The sequence below is a fragment of the Dendropsophus ebraccatus genome, chromosome 1 (assembly GCF_027789765.1).
Source record: "Dendropsophus ebraccatus isolate aDenEbr1 chromosome 1, aDenEbr1.pat, whole genome shotgun sequence".
NCBI classification, from domain to species: Eukaryota; Metazoa; Chordata; class Amphibia; order Anura; family Hylidae; genus Dendropsophus; species Dendropsophus ebraccatus.
In genome coordinates, this window is record NC_091454.1 from 27,512,934 (window position 1) to 27,535,023 (window position 22,090).

The following is a 22,090-nucleotide window of genomic DNA, read 5'->3' on the forward strand; positions in this document are numbered from 1 at the left end:
TAATAATAATTAAAAATAACGGATTGTCTGTTTACTATGCAGGAATACAGAAATTACTCTGACACCAACAGAAAACAACCTACTCAAAGCTATGGTTAGTTTAGAAAGAACAATGGCCTAGTGTCCTAATAATTACCGTATGTGTAGGCAGGGGCAGTGATCCCATGATCTATTATACCCAGTGCTGTATCTATAATAAAAGAAAATTCTCTATTGTTGCAAAACTACATTTCCCATCATGCCTGTCCAAGCATGATGGGAATTGTAGTTTTGCAAGAAAAGAAGTTTTCTGTATTGACACAGAAGGAGATTCTTTACTGTAAGAGCAGTGAGACTATAAAACTCTGCCATGGTGAACTCCCTATGGTGTCTGGAGGTAAAATATTGCAGGTCACTCGACTGTGGAGAAGGTTTGGTGATCAGATTAAAAAATAATTTTTTTATTGACAATTAGCTTCTACCATACTTTGCCTTCATCTGGTTCAGCATTATAGGATGATAAACTGAACATAACCTAAGAGTAAATGATCAATGTCAGTTTATATAAAAGGCTATCTGACTCCTGACAGTTGTCCTGCCATTGTAATGCCTATTCTAAAACTATATCATATGCTGCCAGTAACTCCTGGGACTTTTAGTTCTACACTCAATCAATTGACGCTGTGACAAGTAACTGATGTAAAAGTTTTTGGTTTATTTGTATCACGTGATCTTTACAGAACACACCACAATGACTATAAAGTTAACAGACCATAAAATGAACGGCACAATAATTGTATTTTATAATATTTTAGGACATTTGGTCATATAGAAGAGGTTTCCCGCAGTGTTAATTCATCAACTAGTAATGCAGAGGAATATATGGAAGGCAAAGTTATAGTAAGAGCACAATGCGGCGCATTTATTAGCGAGGAACATGCCGCACAGACTGCATGGTGTCCAGGGCTGAGTCTATGTCGTACTGCTTGGCTTGCAGGAGACGAGTGAGCCAGCCACCTTCATCTGTGAAGCCCATGGACAGCATCTGTGACAGGGTCTCAATGAGACGCGGATCGGCTTCTGTAAGAGGAACCAACAAGACACATTAGTTACTACGACTTTTCACCAGGGGGAGGTTTGGGGGTCACATGAGTATATGTGAGATATGATGTTACAGCTATACATATATGTCAAGTTACCTGCTGGGAGATGTGGATAGAGGGCGGCTTCTCTTAGACCTGTGGGTGCGTGTGGAGGTCTGGATGGGTCTAGGGGACTCGGGACATCTGTATCCAGAAGATGAAGGGACTGAAGCTCACCACTGGACGGGTCTACTTCTTTAGGTGACACGTGAGTCCAGTCATCATCACCCCCTGAAGAGCCGCCACTGTGTTCACCCTTATCCTGAAATGAATATAAAATTCCTATGACTTATTTCGCTCATATACAATGTACATGTGCCATCTCTCACTAGAAGCATTGGGAGGTGGCACCTATCATTATCACTTCCATAGAGAAGTCATGGTACTCACACTGGCCGGCTGTGTGTTTGAGTTTAAGTGTACGTCTTCCATCTGTTTAGCTATGTTGTCTGTGTCCATAGGAGCATTTTCCTCTTCGCATGTGTTGCCGCTCTGGGGTTTCTGGGTAGAGGATGTGCTGCTTGGTTGGGAGTCTTTAGCTTCAGAACCAGCCTGTGGAGTTGAAACCTTACTGCGCTTCCCACCATGTTCCACATCGATGTCCACATCAATTCCTGCAATCATAATAAAGTGTTAGGAGGGCCTACACAATTATTTCATGGAATAACATAACCCAAGATAAGCACTGGCAGTGTGCATCACCTAAACACAGAAAAAGAAGACATTTTTTTTTTATTACAACTGATTGAGCATGATGGAAAATTAAAAAGAAGGTATACTCACTTCCCTTAATCCTTCACAGCTACCACTCCAATACCCCCAGTCCCTCTCAGTTACTTCCTGGTCCTTGATGAAGCTTTATCCACAAGAACTGCCCTGCTAACCAATCACTGGTCGTCACAGTGTACCATCTCAGTCAGTGATTGGCTGAACAGGGGAGTTCCTTCAGGAGTTCCTACACATTATAAGGAACCGAGGGATCAGGGGCATGGTGAGTATACCTTCATTTAAATTTTAAACCAGCCCCAGGCATCTGTTACACTTCTGATCCCCAGATAACCCCCTTTGAGTGGCATATTGATAATTTATTTGCCTTGTTAGGTCATACATGAGCTAACAGAAAGCAAAGTAAGTTGTTATACACATTAAACTATTCGTCAACTCAGCTTACTGATTTTATTGAGACCGACCACCTATCAAGTGTGTATCAGATGTTTAGCCGACATTTGTTCTTAAAGTCCGGTGAAAATTTTTATTAAAGTATTGTATTGCCCCCCACAAAAGTTATACAAATTACCTATATACACTTATTACGGGAAATGCTTATAAAGTGCTTTTTTCCCTGCACTTACTACTGCACCAAGGCTTCACTTCCTGGATAACATAATGATGTCACTTCCTGGATAACATGGTGATGTCACGACCTGACTCCCAGAGCTGTGCGGGCTGTGGCTGCTGGAGAGGATGATGGCAGGGGGACACTGAGGGACACAGGGCACTGGAGGGACACTGAGCATCCCTCTGCCATCATCCTCTCCAGCAGGCACAGCCCGCACAGCTCTGGGAGTCAGGTCGTGACATCACCATTTTATCCAGGAAGTGACTTCACCATGTTATCCAGATAGTGACATCACCATGTTATCCAGATAGTGACATCATCATGTTATCCAGGAAGTGACATCACCATGTTATCCACAAAGTGAAGCCTTTATGCAGCAGTAAGTGCAGGGAAAAAAACACTTTATAAGCATTTCCCATAATTAGCGTATACTGGTGATTTGTATAACTTTTGGGGGGCAATACAATACTTTAATATAAATTTTCACTGGACTTTTCCTTTAAGGAATAAAAATGCTGGTTTGCTGAAATTCAGGACACTGCTAGAGAACACAAAAGTGGCTTATTCCCCCCTTCAATTTAGAGCACATGCACCCTCATCTGAGCAACATACATGTGTATAGGGGAGTCAGGGGAAACAACATTTAGCTGACAGATTCTGAAGGTGTACAGCCACCTTAAGAGCATGGAACCTACCCAGAGGGCTTAGCATGGCTGCCACACTCTCTCCGACATTCTGCAGGAAGGCAACGTTTGGATCACTGGAAGGCTGGGAGGGATTTCCAGATTCACCTATGGTTGCAGAAAAAAAAAAATGTCCCACATTTAAGATCTTAGGGCAAAGTTTAGAAATGTAGGAATCAATCTTTCTGTTACTGCCACCTAGAACGATGACCCATGGCGGCTACTAAGGCCTAAGTCCTAAGAAATAGACAGCATAGACTAAGCTAAAATAAGATCCCATTTACCTTCCGGGGCAGTGGGTTGACAAGTTGGCCCAGTGCATCCTTGTGGCGGCTGAGCGTTGTGACAGGGATGTCCTCTCCCTGGGAACCCCCAACCATGCATCCATGGAAATGGTGGTCCTCCATGGCGCAGCTTGCGGAGCCAGCGACCATGAGGAAAGGCCTGGAGAGAAGAACACATGATCCCATTATAGCACAAACAAGTAATGGTAATGATCTATAAACAACAAGAAGTTTATACGTTTTGAGAATTTCTCTTACAATGGGAGTCGGGAACATGATCATGTTGTGCTCCTTGTGGATCCCTTTACCCTCACAGGTGCTGCACAGGTCATAGTCAGGGCAGATCAGGCACTTGTACCTATTCCCCACCACAGGACCTTCACAACCGTCACAGGTCACATTGGGGTGCACCACGTTCTGGCCGTTCTCTGATCCACAATGGGCGCGGTGTTCCCGCTTACATTCTCTCTTTTCTGGGAATAAAATAATAAATGTAATGAGAAGAAGAACAAAGCAGAAGTCTAAAGTCTAAAGAAACAATAAGTCAATGATCGATTATAAGTGACTAAGCAAGATGCGTCATTGCATACAGATCCATACAACACAGATCTGTTGTAAGGTTTTGTGTACACGCCCGTAGAGAAGTTAAAGGGAATCTGTCACCAGGTTTATGCCGCCTTAAATGAGGGCAGCATAAACTAGTGACAGAAATGCTGAACAGATCGGTGTATTACTTACATCGTTTTGTTCAGCCGTTCTCCTAGTATGCAGGAGAATAGGATTCTTGCCACACCCCTCCTCCTGCCCTCCAGCTGCTGATTGACAGTTGACTGCTTATACACTGGTGGGCTGAGTTTTCTGCTTCTCATAAATATCCAGGACTACAGGGCTCATGCACATAATGGAGAGGACTACTTATTGTCCATGTTATTCAGGAGGATATCTCTGGATCAGCTGCACAGAACAATGTAAGTGATACAACATTCTGTTCAGCTTCTCTGTCACTAGTTTATGCTACCCTGAGATAGGACACCATAAACCTGCTGACAGAGTCCCTTTAAATATTTCACCCAGAAATAACCATTAATAATATAAACCATTTTATACAGAAGACAAGACATACCTTTAATGTACAGACGGAAAACCCCGTCATTGATCATGTCCAGCCCCATGTTCAGTTCTTCATCAGTGGAGAAGGCGACAAGATCTCCTTCTTCATCTGGAAAAGGAAAGAAATGGTTAAATGCTGTTAGTGATTATAGAGGAAGCACCAGACAATTGTATCATTATATAATAATATTTACAGTTAGAGGGGAAATTATTTAGAATAGAATCTTGAAATATATTTAAACATTTTAAAAAGTTGCCTAGCAACAACTGATGCGGCTGACTGGTGACAACACTGTTCTACACACATTGGGGGAGATTTATCAAACATGGTGGAAAGTGAAACTGGCTCAGTTGCCCCTAGCAACCAATCAGATTCCACTTTTCATTCCTCACAGACTCTTTGGAAAATGAAAGGTGGAATCTGATTGGTTGCTAGGGGCAACTGAGCCTGTTTCACTTTACACCATCTCCCCCACTGGTACTACTGTCACATAGTCATACCAGACTATAATAACAGATTTATTTATATTCCTATTATACATTGCTGCTTACTGGAAGCAAAGCTAAGGGGGGACTCCAAACATGTAGCGCAAGGGGTAGGGAACCTTGGCTGTCCAGCTGGTGCAAAACTACAACTCCCATCATGCCTGGACAGCCAAAGCTAAAGCTTTGGCTGTCCAGGCATGATGGGAGTTGTAGTTTTGCAACAGCTGTAGAGCCAAGGTTCCCTACCCCAGGGGTTTAGCTTCTCTGACTCTCAGCAGAGTTATCTAACTTGTGGCTTTCTAGCTGTAGAACTACAACTCCCAGCTGTACTGAATCACAGGTTAGAGACATGGAAAGAGGATTAATTACAGAAAAAAAATCACTTTGGTCATAAAAAATATTTGAAAATCATAGCTGCTTTCCTACAGAAACAGCACCACTGTTGTCCTCAGTTTGTGTGTGGTATTGCAGCTCAGCTCCATTGAAGTAAATGGAGCCAAGTTGTCATACCATACACAACCTGAGAACAGGGGTGGTGCTGTTTTTAGAAGAGAGCTGCTATATTTTATAATCCTGGATAATCCCTTTAACAGTCAAACTGCAACTGTAATGTGTAATGGTGTGTTTACACAGACAGATTTATCTGACAGATCTTTGAAGCCCAAACCAGGAACAGACTGTAAACAGGTCATAAAGGAAAGACTGGGATCTATCCTCTTTTCAAATCCATTACTGGCTTTGGCTTCCAAAATCTGTCAGATAAATCTGTCTGTGTAAAGGCAGCATAAGGGTCCATTTACACAGAAAGATTATCTGACATATTATCTGCCAAAGATTTGAAGCCAAAGCCAGAAACAGACTATAAACAGAGATCAGGTCATAAAGGAAAGACTGAGATATCTTCTCTTTTCAAATCCATTTCTGGCTTTGGCTTTAAATCTTTGGAAAACAATCTGTCAGATAATCTTTCTGTGTAAATGGACCCTAACAAATCACACCAAGATTTTGGTCACACAATTTAGATGTCATTTGCTGTTGCTGTGTAGCCTTTTCTTAGGTAGATCTCACCAACCATCTACATGTCACTATATGTGATCTTGCTCTTTAACATCTTCAGCGTCTAGAGAGAGTACATAATATCAGTGGCCTTGGGGGAGAAAAATAGCAGGAAGTGTTGTCATAGGGTCAAAGGCCTAATATCTTCTTTTTTTTTTTTTTCTGTCAGTGTTCCTGACTGATAGATCTCTCTTTGTTTGGATATGGATATGGTGGTGGTGGAATCTATTAAGGCCCTATTACACAAAACAATTATCGGCCGATATCGCCAGGCGTTAATCGTCTCATGTAATAAAAGACAACGATCAGCCGGTTTGTGCGGCAGGTAGAAGCCTCGGGGGACCACCCCCATGGTTTGTGCGGCAGGTAGAAGCCTCCGGGGGACCACCCCCATGGTTTGTGCGGCAGGTAGAAGCCTCCGGGGGACCACCCCCATGGTTTGTGCGGCAGGTAGAAGCCTCCGGGGGACCACCACCATGGTTTGTGCGGCAGGTAGAAGCCTCCGGGGGACCACCCCCATGGTTTGTGCGGCAGGTAGAAGCCTCCGGGGGACCACCACCATGGTTTGTGCGGCAGGTAGAAGCCTCCGGGGGACCACCACCATGGTTTGTGCGGCAGGTAGAAGCCTCCGGGGGACCACCCCCATGGTTTGTGCGGCAGGTAGAAGCCTCCGGGGGACCACCACCATGGTTTGTGCGGCAGCATCATTTAAAAAAAAAAAAAAAAAAAAAACGGGTTCCTCCCGCTTCAGAGTTTTAAGCTATAAAAACTATACTAGAAAAAAGAAATTCTGTATAATTTTATGGGTGGACTATACCTTTAAGAGCATCCCTCCCCCACAGCCGCTCTTCCATGTAACCTTTACCCTAGCAGTTCCTCCTACCGCTGTTCTACCAAACCACATAACAATGACAAAGGGCACATTCCTCTGCAGGTCGCACTCAGTGTCTTTGTTTGTCTAAGGAAAAATAGGATTAAACATCCACTTGTTGACTATGTCTGTGCGGTGGCGTCCAGCTGTTTCCGAACTACAACTCCCAGCATGCCTTCTAACAACCCAGCCTCTAAGGTAGTGCTCCCCAACTGCTGCAAAACTACAACTCCCAGCATGCTCAGAAGGCCTCCAGCCTCTAAGGGCCCTATTACACGGGAATATTATCATGTGAAAAATCGTTCGAATTTAAACGATAATCGTTCTGTGTAATTACAGGCAACGATGGAAAAGTCGTTCGTATGTCGATGATTTAGATCTGAACCTAAAATTATCGTTAATCGTTCGCTGTAATTCCACATTTGTTCGCTAATCGTTCAGTGTAATCGCACATTGTTCATTGTTTTGCTGGGATCAGATGAAGTAAACAATCGTAATAACTATCGTAACTAACGACCATCGTTCTGTGTAATACGGTGAACGATTTCAGGTTAACGATAAACAATCTCGCTTGCGATCGTTTATCGTTAAAAATCGCTCCGTGTAATAGGACCCTTATGCTGCGTTTCCACGGAGCGATAATTCGCCCAAACGATCGTTTAACGATTTTGAAGCAACGATCAGCGTCTAGACCAATAAATCGTTAGAAAATCCATAAGAATAATCGTTATTGCGATCAATTTTAAGTTCGCTTAAGCCCATCTTTCACATAGGGTGAATCTGTGAAAGACTGTTTACACGAAGCGATCTGCGAATTTTTAGCGAACGACGAACGACGATTTGAGAACATGTTGAAAGATCGAAATGAACGATTTCTCGCTTGATCGTTTGCGGTGTTTACACGGAACGATTATCGCTCAAATGCGATCGTTATTGCGAATATTCAGACGATAATCGTTCCGTGTAAACGCAGCATAAGGCAGGGATGGGGAACCTTCGGCCCTCCAGCTGTTGCAAAACTACAATTCCCATCATGCTAAAGCTTTGGCTGTCCAGGCATGATGGGAATTGTAGTTTTGCAACAGCTGGAGGGCCGAAGGTTCCCCATCCCTGCCCTAAAGCAGTGCTCCCCAACTGCTGCAAAACTACAACTCCCAGTATGCTACGTAGTTGTAGCTGTTGTTTTGTAACAGCCCGGAAATCATTAGTGGGAGGGCATCAACATAAGGCAATGACTGCCAGGGTCAGGAGTAAGTGGGCACTGCCACCCAGCCTGGGGCACTGGAGGCTGTGACATATATATATATATATATATATATATATATATATATATATATATATATATATACACACACACAATTAATATATATATAATAGCTGGCACTGGGTAGATGCCAATGTTTTTCTGTTCCTTGCATACAAGGGAGTGGCAGTGCTTGGGATGGTGCCACCTGCTGGCTGGGCATGATATAGGGCAGGGGGTACTCACCTCTGTAGAACATCTGGAAGGAGCCCCCTCTCAGGCCTTGGAAGACCTCAGTCACCTTGTTGGTGAGCAGCTCACAGTCGGAGCTCTGGGTGGCAGACTTGCCCTTGCCCAGCTGGAGGGTGAAGCGCCGGATCTCCCTGTGGCTCTCATCTTTGCCCAACAGGTAAGCCTTGACTGTGACCGGCATGGCGGCTGGTGAGTATGCGCTTCTCTCTCCTCCGGGTGATGTCGCAGTAGGAATAGTCAGTGCTGTGTGTACGCGTCTCCTGTGCTCGTCCACGTCCTGTGACTGTGCCCCAGCGGCCGCTGCCTCATGTATATAAACACGAGCGCAGGAAATTCCCCACCCACCAGCTGATGGCGCTCAGCTCCGCCTACCTGTCAGTCAGACACGCCCACATCTGCTAAAAGCCACGCCCACTTAGTGTTAGCGCAACAGTTCCTTAGTCACGCCTACTCTCGATCGACAGCTCGGTAAACCACGCCTCTTCAGGGTTATGGAACGATTTTGTGATGTCATGATGAGCTAGCAAAACAAAGGGGGGTTCCCAGAAGAGGGGGGTGAGTGAGAGACGTAAGAAGTTCTAGAAAACTGTGGAATTTCTAGAGTTATAATAGCTGCTCCTTGTGTAATGGAAACAAAGGGCATTGGATGCAGAGGGAATGATTATTCTGGGCCTCAATGACCTGGCAGGTTTTTGTTAATCAGTTTTCATTGTCGCATTTTAAGATTTTTTTTTATTTTTTTTTTTAATATTTTTTATACAGATTATACATACATAAAATACATTTAAAATTTTTTGCAATTTTTACTTTATATGTTATGTTGAGAAAAAAATAAATAAATAAATAAATATATATATATATATATATTATACATTTATTTTATACAGATCTGTATGAGGGCTTGTTGTATGCGGAGTTACTTATAAATACAAAGTATACAATTTTTATTTTATGTGTTATGTTGAGAATATATATATATATAAATATGTATGTGTATATATATATATATATATATATATATATATATATATATATATATATAAAATTAATTTTTATTATTAATTTTTATTTAACCCTGGGTGGCGCTGTATGTTGATGTCTTCATTGCACCACATACGTATGACTTTATTCCATTTCATATCAGTTTTTAGGCCAAGCAATGACAACAGATCCTTGGTCGCGTGACCACAATAGTTTAGCGGCTCGATGTCATGTGACCTTATCACGTTGTGATTTGGCTAAAAAAAATTGCGAATTCGCTCAGTGGTCTCAAGGAGGTCACAGTCACACGAGACTTGCTTTGCGGTCAATGCTGACAAATTGTGACCTGCGAGCAAATAATTAAAGTTGGTGCCATGGTTGCATCATGCCAAAACGCGTCCATCTATTTATACCTAGCAGATTGATGCTCACTTACCCTGCGGGTTGGGTCTATCTAGTAAACCTTTTATCAGTGATCTATCAGGGTCTATCTAGTACACCTTTTATCTAGTACACCTTTCATCAGTGATCTATCAGGGTCTATCTAGTACACCTTTTATCTAGTACACCTTTTATCTAGTACACCTTTCATCAGTGATCTATCAGGGTCTATCTAGTACACCTTTTATCAGTGATCTATCAGGGTCTATCTAGTACACCTTTTATCAGTGATCTATCAGGGTCTATCTAGTACACCTTTTATCAGTGATCTATCAGGGTCTATCTAGTACACCTTTTATCAGTGATCTATCAGGGTCTATCTAGTACACCTTTTATCAGTGATCTATCAGGGTCTATCTAGTACACCTTTTATCTCTGTCAGACTTCAGAAGAGAACTTTTGCAAAATAGGAATATCCCTTTAACTGCTGCAGTTACTATATCAAAGGTGGTTAAGGGGTTAATTCTGTCATTTTTATATTACAGACCAAATGGGCTCACACAAGGAGTCCTCTATGTGAACCCCCCCCCCCCCTTAAAGTTTTAATTAAACTGAAAAATCCCTTTAAGTGAATATTTTTTGAACAGGTATAGTGCCCAGTGGGTGATACAGCCTTATGATGTAATATAAATATAATGTGACAGTGCCTAGTCATGTAAGGCCGCAGTTCTCACCTGACACTACGTCATTTCTTTACAGCCCTAAGGGATGAATCGGTAGTTCGGAGCCAAAGAGGCGAGAACCCCCTTGAAGGGGCCCCACTGCTCCTGTCAGAATCATGTGACTGTCTCCCATGATCATTAGCTGCACAGCTCTGGCCTAGTGTGATTAGTGCAGCCCGCTATATGTGACATGCAGCACCACTGCTGAGTCATGCAGCCGAGATTTACTCCTGACAGGCGGCCTAATAATAGTCAGTGACGGCCACGGAAACATGGAGGCCGTATTCATGACAATGTTATGGGCAGTACGTGTTTATAATATCTAGGCCAGCACCAGGTTAAAGAGCCATTTACAGTTATTATAAGTAATGGCCGTCATTACAGTTCTACTTACATCAGGTAAGTATACAATACTAACATGTCCGACGCAGCATGAATAAGTATGAATATTTCCTGGACAACCCCTTTAAGCCTTTTCTACCAATACAGTATGCAATCCATCTGCTTTGGAACCCCATACTTATTAGGCTGAACTGTTGTCTAGGCACGTCTGGTAGCCACCTGGTTCAGTGTAAACTATTATAGTAAGATACCAAGCAATTCCTCAATATATACAGCATCTTCTGTATTTTCAGGACGTTTTTGGCAGACATATAACTTCCAACATAGTTTTTTTTTTCCACTTTAAATTTTGCCAGGACCTTGAAATGCTTCTTACAGACCCGCTCCTTAGTTGCCCTGGCTGTGTGTTTCAGGTCATTGTCATGCTGGAAGACCCAGCAACAAGCCATCCTCAATGCTCCTACTGAGGGAAGGAGGTTGTTGGGCACCATCTTACGATACATGGCCCCATCCATTCTCCCTTTAATATGTTGCAGTCGTCCTGTCCCCCCTGTAGAAAAGCACCCCCAAAGTATGAAGTTTCCACCCACATGCTTTAAGGTTAGGACTTTGTTCTTGGGGTTGAATTCATTCTTCTCCTTCCCCCAGCTCAGCGAGTGGAGTTGATTCCAGAAAGTTCTATTTTGGTCTCATCTGACCATATGGCCTTCTCCCATGCTGCCTCTGGATTGTCCAAATGGTCATTGGTGAACTTCAAATGGACCTGGACCTGGTGTGAGCAGGGGGACCTTGCATGCCCTGCAGGATTTTAATCTGTGATGGCATAGTGTGTTACTAATGGTAATCTTTAAGACTGTGGTCCCATCTCTTCTCAGGTCATTGACCAGGTCCTCCTGTGTTGTTCTGGACTCATTCTTGTCCTTTTCCAGAATCGTCCAGATCTTGGCATGATCGACATGGCAGATTGAAAGTCATCTTATGTTTCTTCCACTGTCTAATAATTGCGCCAATAGTTCTCCTATTGTCCTGTAGCCCATCCCAGCCTCGTGCATGTCTAGAGTTTTGTCTCTGGTATCCTTAGTCTCTTTGGTCTTGACTATGGTGGAGAAGTTGGAGTGTGATTGATTGTGTTGACTGGTAAAGTGTACCAACAATAAAATTATAGACCTCCCTATTCTTTGTAGGTGGGAAAACGTGCAAAATTGACAGTGTATCAAACATGTATTATCCCCGCTGTCCATTTATATACATTTTTGGAGTAGGTGTTATTTTTTTCCATGAAAATCAATCACACATTATGCTGGATTCTGTTCTTGTACTTCATGGAGTTGCTTTTTCTTTTTAGAGTAGAGCTTATATTTAAAAAGGATGTACCATCAGGTACATCCTCTTTAATTTGACCCACAGATAGAACGGTGCCTTCACGGGGAAGCCGGTGCCGTGGTCCGTTTTTTGAATTGCGGCCCGTTCTATGCACGGGTATCGGGTCGGGGCTGAAGCACAGGAGGCGGGCCGGCCTGCCCCCAGTGGGCGGAATCCACCACCCCTGTATGACGCAGCTCCATTGATTGTAATGGAGACCGCGTCATAGAGGGGAGGGAATTCCCTCCCACTGGGGGCAGGCCGGCCCGCCTCCTGTGCTTCAGCCCCGGCCCGATACCCGTGCATAGAACGGGCCGCGGTTCAAAAAACGGATCGTGGCACCGGCTTCCCCGTGACGGCGCCGTTCTATCTGTGGGTCAAATTAAAGAGGATGTACTTGATGGTACATCCTCTTTAAGGCCTACCCCAAAAACCCTGCAAAGTCAAGCTAGGGCTTATATTCCAGGTGGGTCTTATTTGTGAAGAATAATATTCTCCAATATTATTCTACCAGCCCATAAAATAAAACTAACATTAATGCCATACGGCACATTTAAAATTGAAAGAAAAAAAAACAAACAAACTATGTTGGAAGTTATAAGTCTACCAAAAAGGTCCTGAAAATACAGATAAGACTGTATATATTGGGTTATTTCATAAAGTGTGGTATCTTACTGAAATAGTACATATTCCTAGATAGTGTCCGTGTGTAGGTTTTTGCTATCAACACTACATAGATTGTACCTACATTTATGACGCCATAAAGTGTGAAGTCACTGTAGGCCGCACTAGGTAGATCACCTGAGTCATGCTAGGCCTCACTTACATGATCTAATAGTTTGCACATGTCCCTTATCTAATGATTCCTACGGGCGATGTAAGCAGACAGCATGCCTGCCCTACAGTGTGTACAGGGACCAGGCAGGTGACTATGAGTCATAAGCACAGGCTGCTTCCTGGTCTCAGGTCTATTATCTCACTCCTCGTCCTCGTCTGGATTGGTTACGGCCGCTTTCATCAGACGAGAACATGTCACGAGGAGGTGTCCCTCTATTCTTGTGACCTAGTTTGATATCTTCACATAGGATTCTGCTTTGTGTTGTTGCCATAAATGTTCCTAAAGCAACAACTGTAATATTTACTAGATTTTTTTTTTTTTTTTTTAATAATAGTTACCATTTTTTTTTTTACAAGTAATCTACATTAAAGGTTCTGAAAAGAGAATTCCATATTACTTCCATTCTATTCCATACACGTATTAGTGAGCATGTAAATGGGGTATATGTATGCACAGACTGAACACAGTTGCTAGTATCAACATTCAGTATTAAAGGGGTTTTCTAGAAACATACATTTTTGTTATATTCCTCCCTGTTCGCTGAAAATAAAATTCATGTATACTCACCTATACCGTTTTGCCACCAGTGGCACTATCAAGTCTTACAGTAGTCATCCTGTTCTTCTTCCGTACCATGACCCCTTTAAACGGGTTGTTTACTATATTTTTTTTCCCTTTCAAATCAACTGGTGCCAGAAAGTGCCAGAGATTTGTAATTTACTTCTACTAATAAATCTCAAGTCTTCCAGTACTTATCAGCTGTTGTATGCCCTGCATGAAGTAGTTTTTTTTTTCCAGTTTGGAGAGCAGGAGAGGTTTTCTATGGACATTTCCTACATTTTCAATTATTAAATTACAGACATCCACTGAATTTCAACAGTGTGTGAACATAGCCTTTCTGTGTTTTCAATCCTCTCTTGGTTTTGATTGCAAAATACTGAGCAAAAATACTGTGTGTGTGAACATAGCCTAATATTGTAATGTATTCGGTATGATTGAGTAACTTGCCCTGGTCTGCTCTCTCTACTGAGTAGAATTGTAAGTGTAGTCAGTTGGCGTTTAGACTCTCTCCTGTGGGGGATGGAGAAGAAAGAGGGTTCGGCAGCACAGATAGTCCCTTGATTTGCCAATAGTGGATGGATGTGCGCTGGTACACCCACGATCCCTACGTGGGTATGCGAATCTTGTGTAGAGGAAATCCAACAGCATCTAAGAGTATTAAAAATTTTATTTGGTAACCAAGTCTACATAAATACAACGTGTCGACCCCTGCTCAGGTCTTTGTCACATATAGTTATATACTTCATATATACATATACTTGACAAAGACCCCAGCAGGGGTCGAAAAGTATTTATTTAGACTTGGTTACCAAATAAAATTTTATACTCCTGGATGCTGTTGGACTTCCTCTACACAAGTCTCTCCTGTGGGGAGTCAAGAGCTAAACCTCGCTAGTGAAAGGGATTTCAGTCTAGCCTCTCTTAGTGAGAATAAATATTATTGAGAGGTGTGTATGTCTTCCTCTCTTCATTAAAGCAAATGTACCATCAGTTTTCCCATGAATAAACGGCGGCGGCGCTGGGAAGCCAATGCCGCTGTACTTTTTTTGAACCGCGGCCTGGTTCCCATGTACAATACCGTTCTAATCACGGCTACTGGGTCCGGAGGTGAAGCACTGGAGGCGGGTCGGTCAGAAGAAAGGGACAAGTGACAAGTGTTTCTCAACTCCCGTCTTCAAGTCCACCTAACAGGTCATGATTTGAGGATATCCCATACAAAGAAGACCTGATGCACTCACTATAATTATATCACTTGTGAAAGACCTTATAGGACAGACTGAACCCGAAGAACTGCAGATGAGCTCTGCCACCATGTTCTAGCCCATCACCACTGCTTTCCTTTACTTTTGTATATAATCAAGGTCAAAAATATGAAACTAAAGAAGTATGAGTCAGACCTAACGTTCCTGTTACTGGAGACATAAGGAATATGGGTGTTCTTTCAAAACTAGCTTTCTCCCTGGAACCAATAGCACTCATGGTGCTGACCACTACCCCTAGGCTGTGTAAATGGCAGCTACGTCCTGGTGGCAACACTAGGGGGAGCAGCTGAGGTGATCTTTCTGGTTTCTACTTCTCATAAAATAAGTGTTCACAAACATTACAGAGGAACAGATTGACCACAGTGAATGACAATACATCTCCTAAAGTTGTTTTCGGATGCAGTCATCTCTAACAATTGTTGTTGTGCCTAGCTGAAACCCTCCTCACCCTGGGAATAGGAGCCCATCAATCTTCCTGGGCCTGTAAGAAGACCAGGCCTTGGCATTTTTGTTGTGTAGAACTTTACTTGCTGTTTAAGCTACCTTCCCAACGGTTTTCCACAGCGTTCTCCTGTTACCAAGGAAACAGAATGTCATGGAAACCCTCTAAATCCTGACAAAGGCTTCTGGGATAGAGCCAGGTCTGCAAAGCTTCATAAAACTTTATTTGCCATTGTGCTTGTCACTTATATGGGCTAATATAACAGTGTCCTCCGGTATATAATATATACAGCATGACAAAAAAATAACTCTGTGCTAGATGGGGTTTACTTCCTAATATAGTATATATATATAACAGCTGAGTGTTTAAGTGTTGATGGGAAGCGTAGGCTGATGTTGCGTGGTTATGGGGTACATGTGCAGTAGCTTGTGCTTTCGAGAGTTACTATGTTGGGGTGTCATATTTTAGGAGGGCGTCTTATTTTCGTTTTTGTTACATAAAGAAAACCAGAGACAGAAAGACAAATTACGCGGCTGCTGGGAGATATCAGCAGGTTCGTTGGAAGAACCTATTAATAGTTTCTCTTAAAGGGCTTTAAGGGTCTCTTTGCTTTCCCGATTCATACACAGACTTCAGACAGGGGGTAAGACTTGGTGGCTTTTATGTCAAGTCTCTGTACTGACCTGTATTCTGTGATAGGGAACTGTAGCTCAAGCTTTGGGAGAGCTTCATACTTGTTGTTGTATGGTGGTCGACCAAATAAGACATCCCCCCCTCGCACTTCCCTGGAATACTCACATCCTTGCTGAAGCAGGAGCATGGGACCTAGAGGGCATCAGCAGCAGTACATGCCGGCGGGATGTGCGAGAAACGTGCAGCGGGACAGGCGTCAGCATGCGTCAAGCGTGCGGCGGGAGGTGTGGAGGACGTGGGGGCCATGGACCAGTATGTGGCTCCGGCTGGGAAGGTCCACAAGGGTATTAGGTAAGTCCTGGGTGGCCGAGGGTGGCAACAGGCAGCCTTACATTCAGAGGGTGCCCTAGTTTAGAGTAGGGGTGCCTTATTTTCGGGGAGGTTGCCTCACTTTAGGCTAGTTGGTAGGGTAGATGGGGTGTCTTATTTTAGGAAGGCATCTTATTTTTAGGAAAACACAGTATTTCTTGTTGATTAAAGTTATCGAAAGCAGCGGGACCGAGAAAGAAAAGGAGGCCAGCGCCTGAAATATAAGTTACGTGGCTGCTAGGAGATATCAGCAGGTTGGCTTTTTTGGTGGCTTTTATGTCAAGTCTCTGTAGTGACCTGCATTCTGTGATAGGGAACTGTAGCTCAAGCTTTGTGAGAGCTTTATACTTATACAATTCACCTGTTGGGAGCCAACCAGTGAAGATCACTTTAAAGGAGCATCTCAAGTTTTTCTGTACATCAGTACCAAGGCTGTCTTCCCAATATCACCCATACACCACTGCACTACAGCTTGAAAAGGGTACCTCCCTATACTGCACTACTGTATACAAAGACTGTCCTTACAAAAGCATGAGAGGAATTTCTACTGCCAATAAAAGATCTGTTAATTTCTTTTATTACACCTGTGTCTAGCTACATCTTTGCAGCTTGAACACCACAAACACCCCAAGTGCCATCCACACATTACACAGGGTGCGCCATTTTTTTAAACTGCCATATCAACCAGGAGAGCGTCCAAAGGGTCAGAAGTACCAAACACTGAAGTAATATATTGGTGACCACAAGTACTACAGCTCCCAGCACACTGCCTCCATTCACTGGCCCTATGGTCACAGCAGTAAACGAGTTGCCCTCTGCACATACACAGTTCCTTGAGGATGTGTTACACTGCGGTCTATGAGCCAAGGGCAGAAGTGGATTCAGCGTGACAAAAGTTTAAAGTGGCACTCCGGAGCCAATGTCTTCCCTGCTTCTGCCACTTACCGGATGCTCCGTTTCTCTGAACACTGCCTGCTTCTGACCCCGCTACAGTACCGATTCACATATCGCTTTCTAGGTGAACTAGAAATAACTTTCCCCATGTAAGTGTATGAGCTGCTCATAGACTTACACTAGAAGAGTGACTTCTGGTCCATCCACAAACCCCAGTGGGAATGGTTTAGTAACACTAAGGAGCCGCAGGGAGCACAGAAGTAGCAAAATATCAGGTAAACAGAGCACCTGGTAAGGAGGGGGAGCAGGGCAGCCCTTTACCCTCATCACCCTTATACTGGGAGGGTGAAATGCCATTGTCGCTGGAGTGCCTACTTAAGTCATTCCTTTAGAATTCCCTTTCCGTGTTAATCCACCCCTGGGTTTGGGTCAAAAGACTGATTAAGAAACTAAAATAAACCAGCAAAATACTGTGGGGGTTGCCCAGTCATGCCTTTTTGGCCCAAAGCCATGCCCCTTCCTGCCCACTTCAAAAACTTGGTGCAAACTGGAAAAAGTTGTAAAAATATTCGACTTTTTTCTGGTCTGTACCAGGCACATCCCTCGATAATTTTCCTCCTGTGTGTTTCCCAGACCTGGCTGTGGGGATAGTCATGACCTCCTCGCTTCCTCGCCCAGTCCTGTCCTTGCTTGGCTGACTGTCAGTCAAGCAGGGATAGGGATGGGAGGGGGAGTGAGGAGGGATCACAGCCCTCAGCACTTTAAGAGCCTTTGGAAAGCCTCTTTGACACTTTGCACTAGGGAATTAAAGCATTTTTCTACATTCTGGAAGCACAGCTGGATATATGAAAGGTACCATGTGTCTCCTTGAACAGCTATCTAACAGCAGTCTAAACCCAAAAGTTCAGCTGACAGATTCACTTTAAGGCTATGTTTTTTTGGCTGTTTTTCGTCCCATTTTTTGGATGACTGTTTAATGCAAATTACAGCCGTTACTTGCAGAAAATGGCCGCGTTTTGGAGCCAAAATGACCGCCGTCCAATAAAAACAGCAACAAAACAGCAGTAAAAAAAAAGGCATTGTGTGAACATAGCCTAAAAACAGGTAATTTGAGATTGAAATCTGAAATTTTAATAAAAACAGGAGAAATAAAATGCTTTGTTTGTCGTTCATTCATCTCGGCAGTCAGCTCACATGCACAGCCTGTTTGGGTCATTCCGGTATTTTCTGTATGCTTTCACCTTCTCATTGTTATACCACCCAAGCTAAACTGAGATAACCACGCTATGTGCAATGTTATGCTGATCAGAATAAAGATCTGTTCACACAATGAGGTCACGCTCATTGTTTTTACAGTGATTTCACAGAAACTGCAGGGAACAAGAACATGAAATTACCATGACCTACGAATAGCTCCTAGAACAGAAGTAGTCACAAGGGTTAAGCTGTTATACACGATTTGTCCACTAGAGGGCAGCTGAAGGCTGCAGATACTTTTTACATTACAGAGGATGTCAGATCTGTAAATAAAGACGTCTTTAGATGCCTTATTGAAGCCATGGGATGGCGCTACACCTCCACCTTTTCAATTTCTTGCATAAATGTAGCTGTACAACAAAACTAAGAAAAGAAGGGTAACGTTTTAACTTTTTTTTTAACAATAAAAAAAATATGGCGTACATTTATGGCACCCAGGAAGCAAATAAAGAAAATGTGTCCATCAAGCCTTGTAAAGACTATATTATTCTTGGCGTATTAATTTGGTTTACATTATTTTTTTATTGCTTTTTGAACATAAATCAAGAAAACTGGGAAATTAGGCCGAACATTTAGGCCTGCTATACATACATACATAATAACATGCATACATACAAATAGCATATCACAAGACACCTACATAACCTAGCCATACCCTATACCTTACTTGTAGACGTCCCCCACCCATGACCACACTAATATAGATATTCATATCTACTGAGCATAACACCAGCAGAATCTAAACCCTGTATAAACTGAGTGCAAATACCATCAAGAAAAGAGAAAGAAAAGAAAGAGGAAAGGGTGAAGAAAGAACAAAGAAAGAAAAGGAAAAAAAAGGGGGGTTTTTGCCCTGTCCATCCCCTCAACAAAGGAATCTTCCTTCCATCAGCCACCTATGAAGCCGGCGTTAAAGGATAAGTCAGGCTAGGTTCACACTGCGTTTTTGCAATCCGTTTTTTTGCAAAAAACAGATGGAAAAAACACGCTACTTTTGTGTCCTTCAAAAAAAACGGATCCGTTTTTTTTTACAAAGTCAATGGAAAAACGGATCAAAACGGATGCACACAAATGCATCCGTTTTTTTTCTTTAGTTTTTCATCCATTTTTTAAAAAAAACAAATTGCAAAAACGCAGTGTGAACCTAGCCTTAGGCGATTTATAAAATCTGGCAGCCAGCAGGGGTTGGGGGGAAATTGATTACATACTTACCTCTCCCTGTGCCTGCGGTGAGCAGTGGGACTGGCCTTGGTACCCCCAGCAGAAGGCAGTGTTGATGATGTCAAGAATTGGGGGAAAAGGCCTGTCCCGGCTAATGAACTAGCCGCTCAGCCAATCAGTGACAGGAGAGGTGTCCCACCCCAGTCACTGATTGGCTGAGCAGCCAGTCCATCAACCGCATTGTGACATATCAGCGCTGGAGATCCTGGAGCCCTGCAGGGGTCCTTAGGCCAGTCCTGCCGCTCACTGTGGGTACATGGAGATGTAAGTCCGTAGTGGTAAGCAATTTCCCCCCTGCCCCTGTCGGGTGCCAGATTTTATAAATCGCCAGACTTCTCCTTTAAATCCAGGGACCCCTTCTGAAATGTTTCTTCCTTATCATTCAAAATAGAATGAAGATGATCATTGACCATTATCCAGTTTAATTTGCATCTCACTAGTTCTATAGGAATTGTTGGTTTTTTAAGAAATTGCAATAACTATTTTAGCCGCTAAGAAAAGAAAATGAGCAAATTATTGGTTAGTCCTGGACATCCCTGGAACATTCATATTCAGCAGAGCATAGGACATAGACATATGTATATTGCATTGCGTAAGAGAATACGACATGTTAAATATACACCACCAAATCTCTACTTTCATGCTGCCCCCCCCCCCCCAATGTCTAAAAAAGACGGAGAATAGCCAAGTACCATCTAAGAAGGAGAATAGCCAGGTACCATCTTAGAAGGAGAAAAGCCAGGACCATCTAAGAAGGAGAATAGCCAGGTACCATCTTAGAAGGAGAAAAGCCAGGACCATCTAAGAAGGAGAATAGCCAGGTACCATCTAAGAAGGAGAAAAGCCAGGACCATCTAAGAAGGAGAATAGCCAGGACCATCTAAGAAGGGGAATAGCCAGGTACCATCTTAGAAGGAGAAAAGCCAAGTACCATCTAAGAAGGAGAAAAGCCAGGTACCATCTAAGAAGGAGACTAGCCAGGTACCATCTAAGAAGGAGAATAGCCAAGTACCATCTAAGAAGGAGAATAGCCAGGTACCATCTCAGAAGGAGAAAAGCCAAGTACCATATAAGAAGGAGAAAAGCCAAGTAGCATCTAAGAAGGAGAATAGCCAGGTACCATCTCAGAAGGAGAAAAGCCAGGTACCATCTAAGAAGGAGAATAGCCAAGTACCATATAAGAAGGGGAATAGCCAGGTACCATCTAGGAAGGGGAATAGCCAAGTACCATCTAAGAAGGGGAATAGCCAGGTACCATCTAAGAAGGAGAATAGCCACGTACCATCTTAGAAGGAGAAAAGCCAGGACCATCTAAGAAGGAGAATAGCCAGGTACCATCTAAGAAGGAGAATAGCCAGGTACCATCTAAGAAGGAGAATAGCCAGGTACCATCTAAGAAGGAGAAAAGCCAGGTACCATCTAAGAAGGAGAAAAGCCAGGTACCATCTAAGAAGGAGAATAGCCAAGTACCATATAAGAAGGGGAATAGCCAGGTACCATCTAGGAAGGGGAATAGCCAAGTACCATCTAAGAAGGGGAATAGCCAGGTACCATCTAAGAAGGAGAATAGCCAAGTACCATCTAAGAAGGAGAATAGCCAATTACCATCTAAGCAGGGGAATAGCCAAGTACCATATAAGAAGGAGAATAGCCAGGTACCATCTAAGAAGGAGAATAGCCAAGTACCATCTAAGAAGGAGAAAAGCCAGGTACCATCTAGGAAGGGGAATAGCCAAGTACTATATAAGAAGGGGAATAGCCAGGTACCATCTAAGAAGGGGAATAGCCAGGTACCATCTAAGAAGGAGAATAGCCAAGTACCATCTAAGAAGGAGAATAGCCAAGTACCATCTAAGAAGAAGAATAGCCAGGTACCATCTAAGAAGGAGAATAGCCAGGTACCATCTAAGAAGGAGAAAAGCCAAGTACCATCTAAGAAGGAGAAAAGCCAAGTACCATCTAAGAAGAAGAATAGCCAGGTACCATCTAAGAAGGAGAATAGCCAGGTACCATCTAAGAAGGGGAATAGCCAAGTACCATCTAAGCAGGGGAATAGCCAAGTACCATATAAGAAGGGGAATAGCCAGGTACCATCTAAGAAGGAGAAAAGACAGGTACCATCTAGGAGGGGGAAAAGACAGGTACCATCTAGGAAGGAGAATAGCCAGGTACCATCTAAGAAGGTGAATAGCCAGGTACCATCTAAGAAGGGGAATAGCCAAGTACCATCTAAGAAGGAGAAAAGCCAGGACCATCTAAGAAGGATAATAGCCAGGTACCATCTAAGAAGGAGAAAAGACAGGTACCATCTAGGAAGGGGAATAGCCAAGTACCATATTAGAAGGGGAATAGCCAGGTACCATCTAAGAAGGGGAATAAC

The 22,090-nt window shown here is 43.1% G+C and overlaps 2 protein-coding genes across 2 annotated transcripts in view; one reads left to right on the top strand and one right to left on the bottom strand.

Annotated features, from left to right (window-relative positions):
* SQSTM1 (sequestosome 1) lies at positions 1 to 8,747 on the bottom strand. Its single transcript, XM_069969161.1, has 8 exons — positions 8,440 to 8,747; positions 4,551 to 4,646; positions 3,686 to 3,900; positions 3,428 to 3,587; positions 3,156 to 3,251; positions 1,512 to 1,735; positions 1,179 to 1,383; positions 1 to 1,059 (listed from the first exon to the last, which is right to left on the bottom strand). Exons 1-8 carry the CDS (start codon positions 8,624 to 8,626, stop codon positions 905 to 907), a joined length of 1,338 nt encoding a protein of 445 aa, XP_069825262.1. The 5' UTR covers positions 8,627 to 8,747; the 3' UTR covers positions 1 to 904.
* Positions 8,625 to 22,090, top strand: part of LOC138776963 (uncharacterized) — a 21,343-nt gene continuing 7,877 nt past the window's right edge. Inside the window, exons 1-2 of the mRNA XM_069956213.1 lie at positions 8,625 to 8,634; positions 21,001 to 22,012. Coding sequence (XP_069812314.1) covers positions 8,625 to 8,634; positions 21,001 to 22,012 — 1,022 coding nt within the window. The remainder of the gene's footprint in view (positions 8,635 to 21,000; positions 22,013 to 22,090) is intronic.

Bases quoted from the DNA above. Each gene is read 5' to 3' on its own strand.
- SQSTM1 (XM_069969161.1), bottom strand. From the start codon at position 8,626: ATGCCGGTCACAGTCAAGGCTTACCTGTTGGGCAAAGATGAGAGCCAC. The intron at 3,588-3,685 runs GTAAGAGAAATT...TCTTCTCTCCAG, and splicing joins TCATGTTCCCGACTCCCATT to GCCTTTCCTCATGGTCGCTG. The intron at 1,384-1,511 runs GTGAGTACCATG...TATTCATTTCAG, and splicing joins CAAACACACAGCCGGCCAGT to GATAAGGGTGAACACAGTGG.